The 22654-nt window shown below is 45.6% G+C and overlaps 1 protein-coding gene and 1 long non-coding RNA gene across 5 annotated transcripts; both read right to left on the reverse strand.

Moving 5' to 3' along the window:
• Nucleotides 1–4566: 4566 nt before the first annotated feature.
• LOC311437477 lies at nt 4567–15667 on the reverse strand. Of its 4 annotated transcripts, XR_014693496.1 has the most exons (5): nt 15292–15662; nt 14786–14863; nt 9291–10008; nt 7590–7659; nt 4567–6679 (listed from the first exon to the last, which is right to left on the reverse strand). It is a non-coding gene; the product is annotated as an uncharacterized lncRNA (long non-coding RNA). The 4 variants fall into 4 exon arrangements; XR_014693495.1 differs by lacking the exon at nt 7590–7659 and having other exon boundaries at nt 15292–15667; XR_014693497.1 differs by lacking the exons at nt 4567–6679; nt 7590–7659 and adding an exon at nt 7855–8239 and having other exon boundaries at nt 15292–15667.
• A 3008-nt stretch (nt 15668–18675) lies between these two features.
• Nucleotides 18676–21921, reverse strand: FOXG1 (forkhead box G1). The gene has a single exon (XM_084520803.1). It carries the CDS (start codon nt 21701–21703, stop codon nt 20327–20329), a length of 1377 nt encoding a protein of 458 aa, XP_084376929.1. The 5' UTR covers nt 21704–21921; the 3' UTR covers nt 18676–20326.
• Nucleotides 21922–22654: the final 733 nt, after the last annotated feature.

The raw sequence follows: 22654 nt of genomic DNA on the forward strand, positions 1-22654 counted from the left end.
TAATGTAGAGCTAACCATCTAGAAAATGAGAGCACAAATAAATTTGCATAGCTTTCATAATTAATAATACAATATAAATTGCAAATTGCCAAAATTAACAACAAATAGGAATGGTTTATAGAATAATAATTGTTCGCTGACATAATCTACAAGTAATTTTGCAGGGTAAAAGTAGTAGAGAATTTTGCATCCTGTTTGCAGACAATTTGAGAAAAAAAAAAAAAAAGGAAAGGAAAAATTGACACATCATTTATTCATTCTATGTTGATCTGTTCAGTTTAGTTGATAATACAGCAGAGACATTTTTTATTGGCTTTTCATAGTGCAGTGATGTAATACATGCATGCAGCAGAGAAATGATGAAGGCCATTTCTTGGCCACATTTTTTTTTAAACTAAAAACTGTGTAGAGTTTCTTGAGATTACCCACACTGTTTACAAGGTGGTATATAAATCACCTATAAAACATCTGTGAAGCACAGTATCTGCTAAATGTTAGTCAAGAACTGCTTCCTTTCAAAGTGATTATTGATCCACAGTTAAAACATCTTACAAAAACAACTATTTTGGAGAAGACTTACATCTTTCTACTGCTATTCTATTACATACTTTAAAGAGTTATTTTTAGAGGAAATTTCAATATTGCCAAATAATTTTTTATCTAATTATAGATGCCTATGAGATCTAGGAATAAAACATTATTGGTATTATTTATATTTCTATAGTAAGGAAAGATAATGTCCAGGACTGGCTTTTAAAACTATTAATGAGCTCTGGCAATGTGAAAAAGAGATGGATTAGGTAGATGTAATGAGATATGATTAAAGGGTGTAGCCACTGAAGGGTGTTGGAGAAATTCTTTTCAGAAAGAGTATAATTAGTGTCTGATAAAAGTACTTAGTAGATGAGATTTTTTTAAGAAGAAAGGTTAAGATAAACACATACCATATGACAAACCTGTTTAATTTTTTTTTCCTTTGGTTCTTTGCATACTCAATAATCTGTAATCTGTTGAAGTTTTATACATAAATAACATTTGTTGAATACTTGATGAAACTTCACAAGACAATTAAAGGGGTTTTTATTGCAAAAGATAGAAAGCAAAGAAAGTGTTGAAGTGTCCTATTGCATTTCAATTATGCATTTTTCTTTTGATTTATAGAACATATAATAACATGCAACCTTTTTCTGAAATTAAACAAACAAATGAACTCATAAAGCAAGATTTCTAGAAATTACTTAGCAACTTTCAAAGCACTTTTTATTAAATTAGAAGCTACTTCTTTTAGTTTAGGCTTTAAAATATGCAACAGCCTACCCCTGCCACCTTTATATAAGTCTTGGATTTTTTATTTTTTATTTTTTATTTTTTATTTTTTATTTTTTATTTTTTATTTTTGTTTGAGCCAATATTATTTGGCTATTGAGCCAATAATATTTTGTACACTTTAAAATATCTGTCAAAATGAGGTATCGGGCCTTTGGTGCTTCACAGTTAGTTGTTAGCTTTTGGACCACAACTGAAAGCTGAAATATGCCTCATGTTAGTCCAGTTAGAGCACTCATAGATGTAAGGCAGATGAATACGATAGATACTTAGTGATCCAAGATAAAGGTTCAACATTAAGGGTCTTTCTGAGTGCACTTATGGTCATGGATCTGTGTAAGGAATTTATCACACAAAACATGAAAACCTGAAATAACAACTGCTGCTCCTCATGCACCCGAGGACTTCTCACTGAAAGAGCTAGCGTTTCATGATCTTCATTCTCTATTTCCAAGACCAGCAATGATGGATTCCCCTCTTGTTTTCCTGCCCTTATCATATTCTATAATTTTATAATGGTTCATTACAACAGAGCAGTATTCAGGATTTGAAGCATTTAAAAGTGTTCTTCTACTCATGTCTTCATACGAAGATTTAGTAAAGGTCAACCTTGGAAGCTGTAGCCTGACATGTGACTTCTGAACTGTCTTCCCTGAAAGCTAATTCAGACCATCTACCAAGAAAACCTACCTCAAGATAGCTGCTTCTGCACTTTTGGACACAGAATAAAGAAACTTTTTTAACAATAGCAGAGCAGAAAAGCAAAACAGTAAACCTGAGATCAGCTTTTGCATGGGAATCACATGCTAATAGCACTATCCCTGTTTCAGGTTTTCCAAACCTGTAAATAATGAAATATTTACATCCTGCTCATTGCCAAAAAAAAAAAAAAAAAAAAAAAAAAAAAAAGCTTAAAGCTTAAAGGACACATCAGGAGCAACCTTTCTTCCTCTCTCTATATACAGGAACATCCATAGTTTCATGTGTCGGATTTGCTGTTGTGCACAATGCATGTGATACTGGTGTCCTTACAAGGAAAAGAGGGCAGTTTATGAAATTTGTTTCTTCTCCAAACATCAAGAAGGATTTCCAATAGTACTGAAGGCGGCTCCCTACTCTAGGTGCCAGAAAGCAGATTCAAAGTCAGTCTTAATAGCCCTAAAAAAAAAATTCTTGTCATCAATATGTTATTTTTGAAGTGTAATGATAACACTCTGTAAGTCACCATTGTTCAGTGTTGTCAACATTGTTCATCACTTTTTTAACTTCAGTTAAATCTGAAATAATGACTATCCCAAGCTAATATGCTAATTGGCCTATTATTTTCATGAAAATGTATATTTTGAGAACCTACAGATGGAAGATCCTGTTAGGTCGTCTATTCTCCATCAATAAAAGTACATTTCTTTCAAGATCAATGACACCATTTCATAGTTTCAACACAGGTGATGGTGAAAGTGAACAGGAAAATCCAGGATGGCATTAGTATCTACATGAAAACAAGGCAGCAAGCACTTTTCTGCTTTGCTTGTAGGAGCAGAGATGTATCAGAAAACTTTTAGGAACATTAGTGGATGTGGCTTCACATGCTGGAAACAAGCCAGCACTCAGACATCCATGACCGTCACTGTCTTCTGTTGTCACCTGTCTGAGTAGTACAAGCTATGGTCTGCTGCATATTTTTGGTAGGATTTACATAGGCTAGAAATCAGTAGTACTGTCCTGCTCTGCTAAACATTTATATTTATCTTCACTGCTGTTCAGATTTCTTTCCTCTTCATTCTTTCTTTTTTTCTTGATGTGGTCTCAATGTTGCTGTTGCTATTGCTGCTGCTGCTGCTGTGCTTGAATCAGGAACAAAAACATGACTTTTCCTAGCTATCCACTTTCTTGCAGTTCCTGCTCTCATCAGACTGATGACACAGCCTCCAAAGCAGCAGTTCTGGACCTTACATTGGCAAGACTTGAAGGTGCAGTACAAACACACCATAAAGGGAAAGAAAGGAGTTTGTCGATAGTACTCTATTCTGCTTTTCACTGGACACATTTTAAGCTAATGGAAACTGGCTGCAGAGCTTGAGTAACAGAATTTACCCCATCCAAACTGGAAGTCAGAGCAGAGGAGCATCAGAAATATAATGAAAATCTTTACTAAAAATGTGAAGAGGAGTCCCATTTGGGGGTAAAAGTTTGTGGTCTCAACCCTGCTAGCCTTAAATGCTTTATGAGTTTCTGCAAAAAGAGAACTGAAACTCATCATTAATTTAATTTCTTTACACAGGAAGATTATGACTAATGTTTTCTGCTATGGAATTACCAGTGCATGTGGTTTAGTGTTCCCTACAATTGTTACATAATGTTTCATGCCTCTTTTTTTTTTTTTTTTTTTTTTTTTTTTTTTTTTTTTAAGAGAGAGTTTGAAGGGTCTCTCTTTGCTCTTTGCTGTGTTCTCACTCATTTTTTTCATTTTTTTCTTTTTTCTTTATTTTTCCTTTTTTCCTGACTACACATAAGTAGATTCTACTTCTAGGTGAAGGGAGTATTTCCCTCCTCCCCTCTTCCCAAAAGAAAAATAATGTCACTGTCCTTCAGGAAGCTCCCTGTAATCTGTAAGAGATTAAGGACACATTGTATGCAGGAATAAAGTTATCAGGAATTATATCAGGCAGTGGAAAACAAGACAAAACAAAACAAAAGCTGGTCTGAGAGACTGCAAGGCATCCAGCTCCTTGTATAGTAGGGAAACATGTCCTTTCCGCACCACTGGGGAAAACAGTTGAAATAACTATTTGAAAAATAAGGAAAATTGCTCCTCACCTCGTCTTAAAACAATAGCGAGATTAGGTACTCATCATTCTGAGCTGAAGCTTTAGGAAAATATTTGCCCCCTTTTCACCTCTCAGACTGTCACAAAATTCTTTGCATGTTCTGTTTCAGAAAACCTCACAAATAATGGATAGTTCCTTTCAGAAATTGCCAGTAACACCCCATTCTTCCCAGGTTTTCAGAGCTCATAGTAGTGGCTGCATAGATGAGGCCATCATGATCTAGAGACATCATCAGCACAGAACACTGTTATTTATTTAGACTCTGAAAACGAGCCTTCTCGCTTATTTTCCTAAAATAATTAAAATGCATCACTTCAGTCCCTATTTGTTCAAAAAAAAGAAAAAAAGAAAAAAAAAAAAAGGCGTGGGAGCATAAATGTTTTGGCTCTGAGATGACAGTAAATATATCTTCATATCATGTTTTTATTTTACCATCTTAACGCATCCATCCTTCCTAGCCTCTTCCCCTCCCCCACTAATTCCTGAAGTGTTTGGAGGAGTCCTGGAGCCTACAATCTCTTTTTCTCCCCTCTTTGCAGCGGAAGATCAAATATATTACTTTCTCCTCTTTGCATGCCTGATGACGGGATAGAAACATTGTTTCAGCCGATATTTACGGGCCTGCGTCTACAATGACACCCTGGGAGAGTGCGCCAGCAGCCCCCGCTGCTCGGAGCCGCAGGAGGCTCTGCTCGTCGGGGCCAAACCCTGAGCAGGGCAAGCGCTGGGGCGCCCGGTCCGTGCTGCTGCCATGGGGCTGCCGGCGGACACGGCTGCGCATCACCCGTGGCTTGCCCTGGATCGATGCGGGTGTAATTTTTTTTTTCTGTTCGTTTGTTTGGTTTTATGGTTGGTGGTTGGGTTGGGTTGGTTGTGGGTTTTGGTTGGTTGTGAGTTTTTTGTTGCTCGTTTTTTGTTGTTGTTGTTGTTTGTTTGGGGTTTTATGTTTGTTTGTTTTTTGTTTTAATCAGGCAAAGCACATTGAGGGGCCAGCATCCCAAATTCCTGCACTGCTGTCTGGATACAGTGGGAAAGGAGTTTCTTGAATTAAATCACGGGAAAATACACACATATATAAATAAATTAAAATCTTCCTTTCTCTTGAAAGCTAAGAAATGTTTGTTATTTACACGTTGTGCAAGGAAGCTGGCTCGATATTAAATTAAGGAGGGTAACTCCAGCACTGCTGGTGATGTTCATTTGCAATTCCTACACACTGGCTATTATGTGCAGTGAACTAATCCTGCCTTGCCTTGGAAACAGCTTCCACTTAGCTCACTACGCTCCTCAGATTTCCCGTATAAGAGAGCCGTTGTTTTGCTGGGATTTTATGATTAATAATAATAATACATAGAGACCTGAACACTCTCTACACTTGTATAGATCTTCCCTCTTTTTTCTCTTTTCCCGGCCTTCTCTCTTCCGAACTTTTGGGGAAAGTGGGCAGTGGACGCTGGGAGCACCCACGTTCCATTTCTCCTCCCTGTTGCTGCTGCCCGGGGTGAACATCGACCGCCGGCGCTGCACGACTGCCAAGCCCCTCGCACCGTGTATCGGTGTCGGGGCGCAAAGGAAACCTTGGTTTAACCGCATCCTATTGCTTAGTGCACCCCTGGGAGCGCCGGGTGCATCGCAGGCCTAGGCAGACCCATGGAAGGGCATGGGGCTGGGTGCCGGTGCAAAATGATGGAGGCACAGCAGCCCCCCGCCCATGCACGAAGAGCACCCGAAAGCGACCCCGCAGCCCCGGGCCGGGTCAGAGCCGGGCCGAGCCGGGCCGGTCCGGAGCGGAGAGGCCGGAGTAGCTCTGGCCGCCAATTGAGCCGTGCTCGGAACGTTTATTGGCACGGCGGCGGTACAGTGCGCGGTCACAAGCAACGCAAGACGGACGGGCTCGGCCACTGCAGCCTTCCCCGCGAAGTCCGAGGGAGGAGCGGGAGACCTGCACCAAGCTAAGCGAGGAATTAAATGGGGTTTGCAGCCCTAAGGCTGTTTCATGCCACCCCCTCCGCGTCCTGTCCCATCCCCAAGCCTGGGATGATCTCTGCGTCCCTCCGACGGCACGGCGGTCATCGAGGAGCCCGGATGGACCCGGGGAGACGTTCGGGATTGGCTGCGGTGCCCAGCGCTGCCCTGCAGCCCTCGGGGCTCCGGACAAGCGGCGGGGGCCCGGGGTGGGCCGGGGGCGCCTCCGCCCCTTCTGCGTCCTGAGGCTCCGCGGGTCTGTCGAGCGCAGCCGCCCTTCTCCCGAGGAGCTGATGGACTCGTGTTTACAATCCAGACAGCCACTAACTTCTCTGATCTCTCCCTCCCAGCCCCCACTGCCTTCCCTCCTCGCCCCCCTCCATGTTTCTTTTTGGTTGTAGCGAACAAAAAAAAAAAACACGCGTTAGGTGCCAGCACGCCGTCCCGCTCTGCCATCGTGACCACGCAGCCCTCGTCCATCACGTAGCCTTCTGCCGGGCAGTTCCCCGCTCTGGCTGGCAGGCGGTTCTCGTCGCGGCACCTTCTTCCTCCACAGATACCTAATCAGGGAGAGAGCACATCCCAGGCACAGCCGCAGGCGAGAAAGCCCGGCCTCCCCGCCCCCCCTCTTCCCCCCCCCCCCCCCGTGCTCGGAGCTACCGCCCTTCAGTCCCCGTGGCTTGGCTTTCCCAGGGCTCAAGGAAGCCGCTCGGGGACTCTCGAGAAAGGCAGGCAGGGAGAAAAAGGGCCACCGTTCAGGACCCGGTGCTAACGCGGCTTCCTCGGGCCCCAAATTAAGGGTATCGATCTATTGACACATTCCCCCAGCCGTGCAGAGATAGCCCCAGACACCTTTCTGAACGGACTGGTCGCATCAGTCTCCGCCAAAGTGGCTTTGATGCCAAGGAACAATCCTGTTGAGACACTTAAGGGCACCTGAAGGTAGGCTAGGAAATACTGAACGGCTGCTTAGTGGGGAGGGAAAAATAAGATCCCAAGGACAGGCATTCAGAGCTCCTAAGAAAGCCCCAGTAGATCGCCAAGACTTTTTTTTTTTTTTTTTTTTTTTTTCAGAAGACGATAAGGGCATCTGTTTAACTCCCTTATTAGTCTTTTGAAGAACAGGAAATAAGGTAAAATCTTTAAATGATGGTTCATGAGTCACACGGTTGGTAGCTTTTCAACTATCGGCTACTGCAAGATGTGCATGTGGCATTTTAAAAATAAACAGGAACTGGAGGCCCTAACTCCCGTGAGTCACAGTGTTTAATAACTACCTAGGCTCAGTTCTGCGTGTCTATCTGTGTTTGTGTTTCCATTGTCAAAGAACAGGGGTGTATGTTCTTCACATGTTAGGTTCGCGATTTCATGTTGATTTCGACATTCCCTAACGACCCATCCCACAGAGGTGTCTAAAAGCACCTACAGATTATCTCCCATCTCTCTACGACTCTGACGTGACACACCTACCTACATTTTAGGGGTACATCATTTGAGACAGATTTACAGTTCAACCCTCTCGGCAGACAGGAGGAGAGATCTGCGTGGAATATAAATTCAAGAATGTAATTCTTTCTCAAACAAATAATCTGCTCCCTTTCAAATATAATTAATGTTTTGATAGTGCATTTCTTGTGAGAGAGAGATACAAAAACAGAGGCAACCTCTTGGATCTCTGTTTGTATATCTGCAACAGGAATTTACAGTACCTATCTTGTGAATGTGACAGATAGAGTGTTTTAAACATTTAGAAGTTTATTTATTAGCAGAACTACAGCAGGAAACTGATAGGTCGTTGCTATCCACTGTGCCCATTTTACGCGTGTTTTTGTTGCAGAGGAAATTGCAATTGCAGTAGGAGGGCATTATTCTTTCATTTGGATGAAAAATGTTGCCTAGCTCTCAGGATGCAGTCTCCTGTCCTGTTGTGTTCAGGAGCCACATGTTCTTCTGCTTTGTCTTTCATTCTCCTCTATCTTTCCTCTGTGGGGCTGATCCTACATCTCTTTTTCCCCCGCAGAGCCAAGGCAAAGCTCTCCAGTGCAGCAGGAACAGACAGCATTTCGACTTTGACAGTCTTTGCCAGTCAGACTGGCCCGCGCAACGATGTGTTTCAAGTCCTACAGTCCGAACAAAGCCATGCTTGAAAATGCCCAGAACATTTGTCAGATGCTCGTTAAATACTGACATATGATCGTATGGCTCATTCGTTATAGATCCGCTTCCAAATCCTGCGTGGTGGGTTATTTTTTTTTTTCCTTTATTTTTTTCCCTTTCTCTCTCTCTCTCTCTTTTCCTTCACTCCTGTCTTTCTAACACCGCTCTCAAAGTACGATCGACGATTCTGCCGTGCTAGGGAACACGAAATGAGCGATATCCATTCCTAATGCCTACTAGACTGCTCCTAAAGACCAGAATAAAATTGCGTTGGTAAAATAATAATAATAATAAAAATAATTAAGAAAACACTATGTTTTAATTAAAATGTTACAAACTCTGGAGATATCGGCTTGAGACTAAAGCCTTCTTTATGTTCCTATCCAGTTCACGAAGGGCCAGATTCAACTTCCACTTGCATCAAAAGTAAATTTCCCATTCGTACCACTGGAAACTGCACTGGGTCCCGCTTCCATCTATAGACTTAGGAATACATTTTGTCATGCCTTCTATTTTCTGTTGCCATATTAATTTTGAAAATACGAGTATTAAACTATGTTATGGAGAAATTTTTGAACAGCCTTGGTTTCCAGCTGGGGTTGCCTTGCCTCACTTTGCTCAAACTGATATTTTCAGAGAAAGGGAAGACACATCTGAAAACGAGTTTTCACAGAGAGAACCAGACATGTAGTTGCTCTGGAAGTCTTCAGCAGCAATAATAATAAGTAATATGAGCCATTAAATAATCAACCTTAAAGAAATAATAAATTGACTTAAGGAGTGGGTTTTACATTTGCAAAATAGTGCAAGGCCCTCGAGTTGTGGAGGAAACAGACATGGCAATTCTCATGGCAGAGGTAAACTCCATTTATTCTTTCTGAAATTTATAGTCCCTATATAGATTACTGCAGAACACAGTGTTACTTCCCCACACTGGAGGAAGAAAACTTGGACTTGGTGTGTACAATATTGTAACCACGTTTTAATTTTATGATAGGTATTCTCTGGATTTACCTTTTCTAGAAATGCCTAAAAATTCTTGCAGACACCTGGACGTAATGTCAGAGATAACCTCAGTTCAGCACAATGTTACCGATCTCAGTCACTGAGATCCAATTAATTCGATGTTTGCCTCCAGTGATCTGTGAAAAAACATATGGGGGGGAGAACACAGAGGGAAAATATTTACCGCATTATTCTGATAATATCTAGGAAAATGTCAAACACACTTTTAAATTCATTTTTTAAAAATAATAAGAAAATAATGGAAGGAGCTTCGATACCTTTTGAATATTCAAATGGTCTTTTTTTTTTTTTTTTTTTTTCGTCAAAGGCTAACATAAGGGACGGTCGCACTTACGTTCAGAAAATATTGTTATTTTTCTTAATGGGGAAAATTGGACTCCCGCGACTTAGATCTGTGGTATTTAGAACTGGGATGGAAATTGGACTGACACCACTTTGCACTTTAACAATCGGATTTCGTCAGGGTACAAGTTGTTTGTTTAACCCGACAGCTCCGTGCACCCCGTCGCACGCTTTTACACACTCATTAAAACGATTATTCACGACCTGTCGAGTGTTTTCTCGTTCATTCACAGGAAAGACTTAGCGCTCTAAGATTCAAGCGCATACGGTCAACTATACCAGGGACCGAGGGGAGAGATTACTTATCTCTGCGATCATCTGATGGGAGGCCGTCTTATCTCTACAGGTTGTAAAGCAGCAGCTGCTGGAGGTAAAAGGAAAAAAAAAAAATCACCCCCCACCCCTTCGACAACAAACAACAACAACAACAAAACTTGCCGAGAGGGAAAGGAGGAAAGAGAGGGCTCCGCCGCTCGGGCAGCACCGCGGACGGCCGGCTCCCAGCGCCCAGCCCGGAGCGCGGAGCCCCGCGACCCCCGGGCAGAGCCCCACGACCCCCGGGCTGCCACCCCCGGGCAGCCCCCCCCCCCCCCGGGCATCGCCCCCCGGACGGAGGAGAACCGCCGGGGACCGTCAGGAGGCAGCCGCGGCTACCACCGGGCCCCGGCCGGCGGGACGCCCGTGCCGGCGCTGTCGAAGTAGAGAAGGAAAGAGAGGGATAAAGCGGAGCCCTGCTCGAAACGGCAGCTAAAGAACATGCCTGGATCGGGGGAAAAAAAGTGGGTTAAAATGTATAACAAAATATCAGCCTTCTGCCGTCCTGAGAGGGAACGGCTGCAAAGCAGGTCGTCCACAGAGAGGCTGGGGAGGCAGCTTTAAAACAGATTTAATCACTAAACCAAAAAGCAACTGAAAATATCGCCTTCTTTGGAGAGCTCCGAAAATCCGAGTGCTGATCCTTCCTTTTTTCCTTTTTTTTTTTTTTTTCCCCTCTTTTTATTTTCTTTTCTCTCTCTCTCTCTCTCTCTCTTTTTTTTTTTTTTTAATATACCCTTTCCTGATTTTTATACTCAGATTACTCCGATTCTTAAATTCCATCCAAGAGGAAACCCCAGGGGCCACTGTATTGCTGGAAAGGTGCTTCATACTGACAAAAGAAGGCCCGAAATGCAAAGCACACATCGACTCCTGCTCACCCTCTGCAGATCCAAAAAATCATTTTTAATTCGGAAGATATCTAAACAGAATGCCCCTTTAAATAAAGGGGCCGAAATGAACCGACCCCGAATGCAACAAGGGATTTTAATCTGAAACGGTTTCCTAATTGCTCGAAAGGCAAGCACGTATAAGTAATTTGTTAAACTTATTGGATTGCAATAATCCACTATCAGGTTAGCTAAGAATGGATCTGTCAAGTGTGTTTCCCAGTCTAAGCTCTTTCTTTCAAACCAATATGGTATAATAATTAGCAGACAAAGAACTCGAAATATGTAAGCAAATAGCTAAAGTTCTGCATAAATAAACATACTAATCAATAGCAAGCTACTCAACACTTGTCTTATTGATGAAGAGACAATCGATTTTGCTGTTCCAACCTGCAATCAGAGAGATCTGTATTTAATTATTAGTACTTCTACCTTCACTGATTTAATAATAAAAATAGAGCTAATAAATCCTACACTTCCGCCTAAATGCAAATGATATTGATGACATAACTAAAGGCAACTTATGCTTCCCAGAAAAACAAACAACTTTGCTCAAACAGAATAAACAAGCAAGCAAGAAAAGTAACACGCAGTGCTGCCTTTTCTGACGAATGCTAGAGGACACGTTCACATTCAGAAAAGATCAGGCAAATATATGCATGCATATATATGTATGTATATATATATGCACACGCACATATATATAGCCAGAGATATAGATATACAAGGAAAAGATCACTGGTAGAACAACACTGAGATTTTTATTTGCTTAGTTTACATCTGTTTTTCATAGCCCCGTATGAGTGTGTATACTCTTCACTAATAAAAATACACTTGCCCTTCTATATCACTGTGTTTCCCTCCTCCAGATGTACTCGCCATTAGCAGTGAGGTTCAGACACCTAAGCGGAGATTTACCTATCACCAGAATGTTTGAAAGTCAGCTCTGAGCCATGGCAAGATAAAAATATATGTCATTATGTGATGTGAGTTTAACCATATTCCTCCACAGACCTCTCGAATAATAGGTCCCGGCTTTCGTTTGTTCGGGTTCTAGTGAAAAGTCTGGTCGGGGCCGACATCCCCTTTTGGGAGCACACTTGTGTGGGGATGACGGAGCTCTTCGGTTGCGTGGAGCATAAAAAGGATGCAAGTCCTCATGTAGCATCACCGGGATTTTTGCATCAAAAGCACAGTCTAGTAACCGATGCTTGTTACCCGTGTTTAACACTCAAAAGAATCGTGGCCTTTTGGGAAGCGCGGTGCTTTAGAATAAGGTTTTGCTTATTTTTGTGAGAATGCAACTTCCTTTATTTATTTATTTATTTTTTATTTCTCCCTTTTAAGTCGTCTAGCTTTGGTGCGAAATAATTCCTTTTTTTTTTTTTTTTTACCAGATAGGCAGACTTCAGCCAGATTTCTTGGGAGATACCTGTCTCCTCTTGGATACGACTAATTTAACAGACTATCTAATCTCAAATACTTGCAATCAGATTATTTCTGGGTGGGAACCTGGCAAAGAGGGGGGCGGAGAGGAGGCTTCGAGTTCTTTTCCTTCCACTGAGGAACACCGAGGGGCGAAGACTTCGGTGGAGGGCCTCCAAGTCACCCAGGGCCTAGCAGCCCAGCCTCGCACAGTCCTGCCTCCGCCGTAGCCTCCGGGGAGGCACCAGGAGCGCCCCGGGCTCCTGCCGCAGCGGGGCGGGAGCGCCCCGCAGGGGAAGGGCTCCTTTGACGTGCCCCTACCTCCCTGCAAGAGGTGCCCCTGCGAAATCAATTGGAAAGGTTTCGGAATGCCCCTGGGCGGAAAACAGACCCCGGAGAGCCCGGGCTTCGTGCCGCCTTTGTAGGTGGAAATTCAGGCCGCTTCGTGCGGAGAGCTTTCACCTCTCGGTCTTAGGTTAAGCAGCTCTTTGCAGCTAACTTTACAGAGATGCTTTACTCACCTTAGCGAGGGTGACAATGGCAGGCTTTCCTCAGAGTCACTCTCGTTTAGTCTTTCCTCTCAAATCACGGGTAACCCCAAGTACACTTGGAGGACTCCCTAGAGATAATTCTTTGAAACGAACTCTGCAGACAGTCCGCATTCATTTCCCCGATTGAGAATTGCAAATCCTCTCGCTTCAGGTTTAATTCACTAGCCTGATACTGTATACTGTTACACGGTCTTGAGGAAAAAAAAAAAAAAAAAAAAAAAAAAAAGTTGCAGGTAGTTGATTAGTTATTTAATTATTTTGGCGGTTCGTTTTATTTCCTTTGTTTTGGAGGGGCTTTTTTCTTTTTCTTTCTTTTTTGTTTTTGTTTTCCGGGTTTTCACTGTTTTATTTTTCACTGGTGGAGGGGGAGGTGACTTTTCCTATACCTCTCCTGGATCGGACCATCCTCAAGCAGGCCACGGGAAGATGACTTTAACCGCAATTGCCTACTTCACTGTGTATCTCTCGGTGGCTACCAAGACGCAAAGCTAAGCCTGCACGGAGAAGGACGCTTCCAATTGTTCCTCTCATCCAAAGGGGAGGGAGGGGGCATGGCCCCGACTCCTCCACTCCCCAACGACGGCCGCCTGCAGCACGCAGGTTAACCGAGCGGCAGGTGAGCGCCAGGCCTCCGAGGCGGCTCCGGGCACTTCTCCGAGGCTGCTCGGCTTTCCGCCGCCGGTTCCCCTGCTCCGGGAGAGGCGCCCTCCCCGCAGCTCGGTATCCGGGCCCGGGCCTCTCCCGCTAGGCAAGAGCGCCCCCAGCCCGCGGAGCGCCGCCGCAGCGCCGCCCGCCGCCCCCCGGCCAGCACGGCCCCCGCACCGCCCCGCGGACACGCGTGTCCGGGCCCCGCGTCTCTGTTCTGAGGCCCCTCTGTCGCGATGGGCCCCTCTGTCGTCATGGGTCCCAGCTCAGCAGAGAGCGGGGAGGCGACCGGCGCCCCACGCGTGCCCCCCGAGAAGTCTCTGTGCAGGTGTGAGCCGGGCCGGCCACACGCCGGGGGTGGACTGAAAGCTGTCGCCTGCGTGTGCTGCGTCCCGTGAATCGCCTCACTTCCCACACAGCTAACGTAGTCAGGGACAAGGCAGCGTTTGCCCTCTCGTTGAAGTGTCTCATCTCACGGCAGCTCGGAAAATTTAATTTGCGGTGTATTAGAAATTAATTATTTTCACGAGGGTACACGTGACAGGAGCAGGGGAGTTCAAATCACTCAGCGAGTGGGCCACGGACCTTTGTTATTTCCCTTGTCTGCTTCGGGACAACACAAACCGGGACGAGGGGGTCCATAGAGGGCCCCGTCGCCGGCGTCCTGCCCACGCACCGCACGCCTGCCCCCATCCGCAAGCACGTCCGAACTGAGCAAATCAGTGCTGCAACTCCCGTTCCTACCCCGAGATTTCGGCTGGTGGCACGGGAGGGAGCCGCGGTGCAGCCGCGAGGCGGGCAGGGAGTTTGGGGAGTGGGCAGACAAAGGCAGTGCCTAGACCTTTCAGAGGAATCTGCGCGCTTGTCGGGTCGCTAGCTCCGGAGCAAAGCTTTATAGGTACGGCTTCCTACAAGGTCCCTCTCCCGGCTCTCCCAGATTGCTGGCATTTAGTCGCTTTCCTGACAATCTGGGAATATTAACGCTATTTACACACCGCCGGAAAGGAGAGAAAAGCCCGTAGCTTTTTCTCGAATGACAGGGTCAGATGGAAAAAAATAATAATTTTCAAAGCCACTTTCCTTACAGATCCCGTCCACGGCCACCGTCCTAAAGCCGCCTTTGAGAGGGCGGCAACAGAGAGAGCATCCCGCCTCGCCCCGAGCGAGAGGCGGCATAGCCCCGTGGGCACCCCCGAGACGCCCCCGGGCTCAGCCGGGGCCGAAGAGGCAAGCCCGCTCCGGGGGCGGCGGGGGCCCCGCTCCCCCCATCCTGAGGGCAGCGGACACACGTAAGAGGAGGAAAATCCGCACTCACCCGGTGCCGGCGGAGGACTCCCGTCCCCAAGTGCCATCGTGCGCCTTTGTCGCAGGTAGAGGCAGTACCTCCTGGCATCTTAAAAGAAGCAAACAGAACATTGCACCCGGGTGACTGTCTGTGGCGTTAGGGTCAGGCAAGCAAACAAAGAGCACGTTAATAAAATAACCAGAAATGTCGAGAGAAAGCGGGAGAACTGCTAAAGCGGCGAAGAAAACTTCCAATTTACCGATCGAAACGAAAGAGCCCGAGGGGGAGGGGGAAGGCCGGGGGAGGAAACACTTTAAGGAAGAGACAAAAAAAAAAAAATCCTAACATTAGGCACACACAGTTCTAGTGTAACTGGTGCTTTGAAACTCTGCTTCGGTTGCACGGGCGATCTGCTTATCAGGGGGCATGGGGAACCAGTACGTTTAGACAGAAGTCTGTCATCTCGGTTCGCTCAGATCCCACGGATCTGTCTGCCGGGAGAAAGAGTAGTGAAGGTTTTCCTGAAGTGCACCTACCCTTCTGGCGGGAAGGCTCGCTGGGATTGCTGGGCAGGTTTCTTCTGGAGGGTCCCATCTCTCTGGAGTAGCTGCAGTGGAGTTGAGGGCAGGTTCTCCGGTGAGGTAGGAATGTGCAGGAACTCCGCCCTCTGGGCACAGTCACACAAACCCAGCAAAACAGCCACAGCCAGCCCTAAAACCTCTAATGATCTTCACCTTCACCTCTCGCTAACCCAGTTTCTCCAGCACTTTTGACCCATTTACCCAGGCACCTTCACCGCAGGGCGGGGGGGGCCTGGGGGAGTGAACAACCCCAGAACTGCTCGGGGCGCCAAGCTGCCCAGGAGCTGCTGCAGCCACCAGTGCATGGACCGACGGCTCTGCAGGGCTGTGTAGACACATAGATTTCTTTATTTCCACCCTTTGGGCTCTCAGGGCACGTAACATGTATGTGCATGTACCTTCTCTCAGGCGGCCGTAGTGTAAAAACAAGCATACAGCAGTGCCTATCGACAGGCACATTTTGCAAGGGATTTTCAGAAGGGAAAATTCAGGGATATAATCCCTACGTCTTGTTCGACGTTGTTTCTTAAGCAAAACTCTTCTGTGGTTAAGTCTGAACGTAACTGGAGTTCAGTGGGAGTTTTGCTTGAGCGTACAGTGAATACGTGGTGATTGAGACCTCATATTAACACAAGTGGTGAGGGGGTGTGTACCTGAATCATAATTCCTGACATAAATCTTAATGATCATCAAAAGAAGGTATAAAGAGCAAAATGACGTCCCCGTTAAACTATTTTTTCAAGCAACGCATTAAAAAATCTATCACTCCCCCAAACAGGAGATTTGTGCCATTTAAGGCAAAATATATAATTCTTCATTGTCTTTTAAACACTTGCGTAAGAATACATTCCACGTAAAGGATATTATTTTATTGAAACAAGAGATTTAAAAAAATATATATGTCAAAAATTGGTCGACTAAATGTCCTATGGTGGATTCGAGTTACAGTTTATATAACATGTTTGCGGATGCAATCTTAAAATCTTAAAATCGGAGGTTTCTTGATAAGCAGATTTCTTCTCCTACGATCTATGCAACCAAAGTTAATCACCTCAAACATCAGCTACAAAAATAACAATAGCTCCTTAATTCCATAAAGACCACCCGTCCCCCATAAACATCCTAAATTAGGAAACACTGAAGAAACGACGCTAAGATGCAGCAATGTTCTAGAAATGCATATTAATAAAAATAAATAATCCTGAAAAGACTAGCTCGAGGATTTGACACATAAAGCACCATGGAAACAAGTATCAGATAACATAATTACTCTTAGATTAGCATAATAAAATAAAATAAAATAAAATAAAATAAAATAAAATAAAATAAAATAAAATAAAATAAAATAAAATAAAATAAAATAAAATAAAATAAAATAAAATAAGCCTTGCATTCTCTACAGAACGAACCTGTTTAAAGAAGAGCTTAAATGATATTCTCAGCGAACAAAAGGGTAGCAGGCAAAGGTAAAGGCATATTTGGGGCCTTGGCAGTCCTGCTACAATCCATGACAACTTCAGCATTTTTTTTTCTTTCCAAAGCCAGTCTCTTTGCTGGTAATGTGGATATAGAAAAGTGAATAAATTACCAGCCCAACCACCACCCCTTCCCCCAGAGTAAGGGAAAGAGGTAAAAGCGTGTGGCACCTGAATTGCTTAGGCAACACTTCGCTGTTCTAAACCTAAAGCAGAGCACTAAGAGCGAGAGGTTACTGAAAAGAAGTCTGGAGAGACATACATCAGGGCTACCCTTTTCAGGAATTATGATGCATCACGCTTATCTAATTAATGTTTATTAGCCAACCCAAAACTCTGACATGGTGAGATTGTGCTTTCCTCCAACCTGACTTCTCTTCTTCCTCCTTTTAGTACACTGTCAGCAGATTTTTTCACATTGCAAACTAAATAATACTTTAAGTATGTGCTATTGAATTTCCTACAGTATACAACCAATTGGAAGTAGTAAATAATAAATCATTTCCTTTGTCAGCTGTAGCAGATGCCATTCTTTACATTTGCTTGGGTACAAATATACAGAATGGGGTCTAGGGACTTCAAGAGTTTAAATCACACCTATTTCATTTTATTATTTCCAGTAGGTTTGTTGCAAAGGAGTTTTATTTTATTTATTTTTCATTTTTTGCCATCACTTATTTTAATGACAATAGAGCGAAGAATGTGGGGGAGGGTAGGTGCTTCCAAGTGGTGGTATCATCTCTACATCCCCAAACAAAGCAACCTTTTTCTCATAGCGATGATTAATTTTGAATTGTAGAAGTGAGAGTGAAAGCCAAGAATATCAGAGATTTCTCTCCTTCTCCCCCACATAGTGCAGAGCTGGGTGTCCCATCTCTCATCCATAACCTTTCACTCCTCTCTCTTCCCTGCAGATTTGCTTGCATCTGTTTATTCATTACCTATTTTCGGAAGATTTCTTCTCTCTCCCCTTATTCTTTCAGCATGACAAATATTCTCTTTGCAAGAATTCAGATTTGCTATTTTTTTCTGTATTCACCCCCGATATTTTTTTTTCTTCCTCTTTTCTGCCTTTCTAAGTCCAGCTTTTTAAAGCGTTTGCGATAACATCTTCGAGCTAGAGATTATTTTTCATGGGGCCTATTGTGAGCAGTCGCCGGCTTATTGCATTGCTGCGGAGCACAGTTTAGTCTACACAAACGTAACAAATGAACAACTTGTCCTCTGCGGACTCGCTGCGGGATCCAATTAGTTGTTAAATCTTTTGCACAAGTTTTCTGATTATTTTCCAGAGTCGTGGCTTTTATAGGGCTCCCTAAACTCGTCAAGAAACCAATACTTTTTAGGATTAAATGCTTCTTAAAATTAGTCATCGCGTTGCCTCCTTTAAAACTAAGGGGCGATTCTCCGGGCAGCCGAATATACTTACACAGGTTTGCATGGGCTAGCGGGTTTCAGCCAGCCTTCCCACCGGCAGGCAGACAAGGGAAAAGAGAAATCCATTCCCAAACTTGAAATTTAAGTGCATCCACACCTTTTTTTTTTTTTTTTTTTTCCCCCCTCTCCATTAAGATCTTTAAACATCGGTATGCGAGCACGGCATCACGTGAGCCGCAGCTCCCTGCCCCGCCGCCCTGCAGCCCCGCAGCCCCAGCCCGCAGCCCCCCGGGTCCACAGCCCCGCATTCCCGCAGCCCTCCGGCCCCGCGGCCCTGGCCCGGCTCTCGTCGGCCGCAGGGCGAAGGGGGCGGAGGAGGGAGGCTCCGGCTCCCAGCGGCAGCCGCCTGCACAACCGTGCCAAGCCAAAGGGTTTGCAGCATGCAAAGGCTCTAAGTACAGAGAGTATAGACGCTTCCGGAACAGTGTATCTTTAAGATAAGGATTGCATTTAATACACATACGCATCATAGCTTGCCAGATTTGATCAAATAATTATAGGAAAGCTAATATGTATATGTATATACACACACATACACATCCATAGTTAATAGAGCTTCAGTTATCATACAGTCGAAACGATTTCCTTTCAGATGGATAACCCATTCAAGCCATTGCAAAGACTGAAAGAACAACATGCACTTAGGAAATAAATAAAGTACCTGTACTTTTTCCAAACGTGTGTATATATACTCACGTATGCATGTACGTATATATATGTATGTAACTATATACATACGCAGTTTTAAGCATCTTCAGCTTAAGACAGAGTTTTTAAGCAAGACACCCTACCTCGTTCTACCAGTTCTCAAGCAGACCCGATGAGAGTCCTGCCCCAAAACGGACATCACAGTAGTGGCCGTGGTGTTTAATTAAATACCCTAATTCCCTGCTCCTTTATATTTCAAAATACCGTGGTTAAATACAAAGTGATTGGGGGAGAGAAAGGGGGAATGAGCATGTGAAAAATGGTGGACTACTGTAACAAGCAGCGCTCTGATCTCCCTACAACTTTAAAGCCTCAGGCGTATTAATTTTAGTTAATAAAAGAGACAAAAAAACTATCAAGTATATATGAATTTAGCCTATTTTTTTTTTTTATTTCTGTGTGTTCATAGTAAACATTTTTGTAAGTGACAAACACGGGCATATGACCACAGTATCACAATCAAGAAATTTTAAGACGACATTAACAATCACTCAAATTTATGCGGCATTTGCGCAACACAGGTTACATATTTGCAAGGTTTACCTATAAGTACAATAGGTATTAACATTTCACTACATTTAGAAAAAAAATAAAGGTGACCTGTTAGTGACCACATACATCAAAATATACACAACACAAACTGAAGGCAATCATTAATTTTGTCCCCTTCTGATTCATTTGAACGGGCAGTGCTGCAAACTGAAATAATGTTGCTGTTTTTAAATTACTCCGTACACTGAGTGCATTTTCTAAAACCCAATCTTTGGTCTAAAAGTAAACAAACAAACAAACAGAAAAAAAAATAAAAAGAAAGGAAGAAAAGAAACCCCAAAAATAAGCAGTTCGGTAAAGAAAATGATAAAATATTAAATGGCCAAAAAGTAGTTCTTGGGCATCTTTCAGGATGAAATTCTGGTTAAATACAAATTACGTTTTTAGATTTTTATAGGATTCATAAATTTAGTGGCTTTTTTTTTTTTTTTTCAAGGTCTGCACCCACCGACATATCCATGATAACTTATAATACTGCAAACATGGAGAATCTGGCGGCTTTTAGTGATAGACTTATCGTATTTGAATAAAAATTGCGAAAGCAGTCACTATTTAGATACACATTCTACTATAATTTTGTCTTCCAAACTTCATAGTCTACAATGTAATCTCCCCACATTGCACCTTGCTGACACTCCTCACCTTGGTGGAATAATAAACAACCCTAAAGACTGAACAAACGTACAGAAAATGGGGGACTTAATAAAAAATACCTGGACTTTTTTGTTTTGCTTTTTTTTTTTTTTTTTTTCCTTTTAATTATCATTTACAATGCAAATGTGTGTAAAATGTTCACTTACAGTCTGATCCCATGGATGTTAATGTATTAAAGGGTTTGAAGAAGACCCCTGATTTTGATGTGTGAAATAATCAGAAAGTCCTCCGGAAAGTCCCGTTGTGAAACTTGGCAAAGAAGGTCTTAAGGACTCACAGGGGAGAGTGGAGGGCGCCTGTGGCGACGTGGAGGAGGAGGCTGCCCTGGCCGTCATTGAAGTGCTGCTTTGAGAAGTCATTGAAGGGTGAGGAACGTGGGGGAAAAAGTAACTCGTCTGTCCTGCTAGAAGGTTTACAGAGCAGGGGTTTAGGGAATAGGTGCCGGAGCAGGGAACTGACAAGCCACACGGCACTGAGGCGGCCAGAGCTGCTGCTGTGAGGTGATGAGTGGCATAAGGTATCTCTCCATTGACTAGTCTATCAACACTTAACCCATTAGACGTGGAAAAGGAGTGGTTGTTTCCCAAGGAGTTTTGAGTCAACACTGAGCTGTAGGGCATGGGGTGGCTGGGGTAGGCGGACGTGGTCCCATTGTAACTCAAAGTGCTGCTGGCCCGGGGGTGGTGCAGGGAGAGGAAGGGGGACATAGGCCAGTACAAGGATCCCGCCCTGTCCATGAAAGTCAGTCCGGTGGAGGTGAGCCGGGCGCCGCGCTTGAAGGCCAGCTTGGCCCGTGAGGTGGTGGAGCGCCGGCGGAGCTTGCCGGTGGTGCCGCCGATGAAGACGTCGTCGCTGGACGGGTCCAGCATCCAGTAGTTCCCCTTGCCCGGGTCGTCGTAGTGGCGGGGCACCTTGACGAAGCACTTATTTAGGGAGAGGTTGTGGCGGATGGAGTTCTGCCAGCCCTGCTTGTTCTCCCGGTAGTAGGGGAAGTTCTTCATGATGAACTCGTAGATACCGTTGAGCGTCAGGCGCTTCTCGGGGCTCTGCCGGATGGCCATCATGATGAGGGCGTTGTAGCTGAACGGCGGCTTCTCGTACTTGCCGTTCTTCTTCTCGCCCTCCTTTCCGCTTTCCCCTTCCTTGGCCCCCTCCGCCGCCCCCTTCTTCTCGTCCGCCGCCTTCTCCTTCTCCTCCAGCTCCGCCGCCGCCGCCGCCGCGCCCGCCTCGCCCTTGCCGGCCAGCATCTCCGCCTTGGCCACCTCCAGGGCGCCGGAGGCGGCGGCGGCGGGGGGCGGCAGGAGGAGCTGCCCCTTCTCCTCGTCCTCCTCCTCGGCCGCGGCGGCTCGCTGGGGCTGCTGCTGAGGCGGGTGGTGGTGGTGGTGGTGATGGTGGTGGTGGTGGTGGGGGTGGTGGCTGTTGTGGTGGCTGTGGCTGCTGTGGTTGTTGTCGCTCTGGACGGCTTCGGGCACCAGGCTGTTTATGCTAAAGGAGGATTTCGGCAGCATTTTCGCTTCCTTCCTATCTCCCATGTCCAACATCACACACTAGTCTCAGGGGGGAAGCGGCAGCGGCCGGGGGAGCGGCGCCCGGGGCGGCGGCGGCCGGGCTGGCGGCGGCGGCACCACCGGCGGCGGCGACGGCAGCGGCGGCGGCAGCGCAGTTGGACCGCAGTCTCAAGCGCTGGCAAGTCATGTAGCAGGGACAGGAACCGCCGGGGAGGGAAAAAAAAAAATAATAGGAATAATAATCACCAATCAGAGAAAATCAAACCGAGTCGGAGCGGAGGAGAGAAAAAAAAAAAAAAAAAAAAAAAAAAAAGAGGAAAAAAAGGGGAAAAAAACCCTCTGGAAACCCAACAACAACAACAACAACAAAAAAAAACAACACGCACACAGACAAAAAAAAAAAAAAAAAAAAAAAAAAGCTACTTCATGGTGCCTGGCTCCCCCGGCAAGCCAGAGCAGGGGGAGGACGGACGGAAGGAAGGACGGACGGAAGGAAGGAAGGAAGGAAGGACGGAGCAGCCGCGGCGGGTCGGCGCGGAGCGAGCGGAGCCGGGCTATACAGAGCGCCCCGGCCACAATTAGTTTCAGAGCTGCAGACACGCACCGGGGCTGTAAAAAATTTTTTGGTTTAACCTTTCCCACCGGCCGCCCAATCAGCGCCGCCGGCGTGCCGCCGCGTCTGCCCGCCCGCCGCCCAATGGCCAGGCACCGCCGCGCTTCGCCCCGCCTCTCGCCCGCCAGCGCCACGCCCGCCGCCGCCGCCGCGGCTCCTGCGGCGCAGGGATACCGGCGGTGGGGCGCATCACCGCGGCGGTGTACAGACACACACCTCCCCTCACGCCCCCCTCCCCCCCCCCGTCCGGAGCACGGATCCCCTCGCGGCAAACGAACCGCCGCCGTCCCGCCGACCCGCGCCGGGCCCGTCCGCCTGCCCCGCAGTCCCGCGGCGGCGCAGCGCTGCCTCGCGCCTCTGCGCCCCCCTCC

Source organism: Aythya ferina (assembly GCF_964211825.1).
Source record: "Aythya ferina genome assembly, chromosome: 5".
NCBI lineage: Eukaryota > Metazoa > Chordata > Aves > Anseriformes > Anatidae > Aythya > Aythya ferina.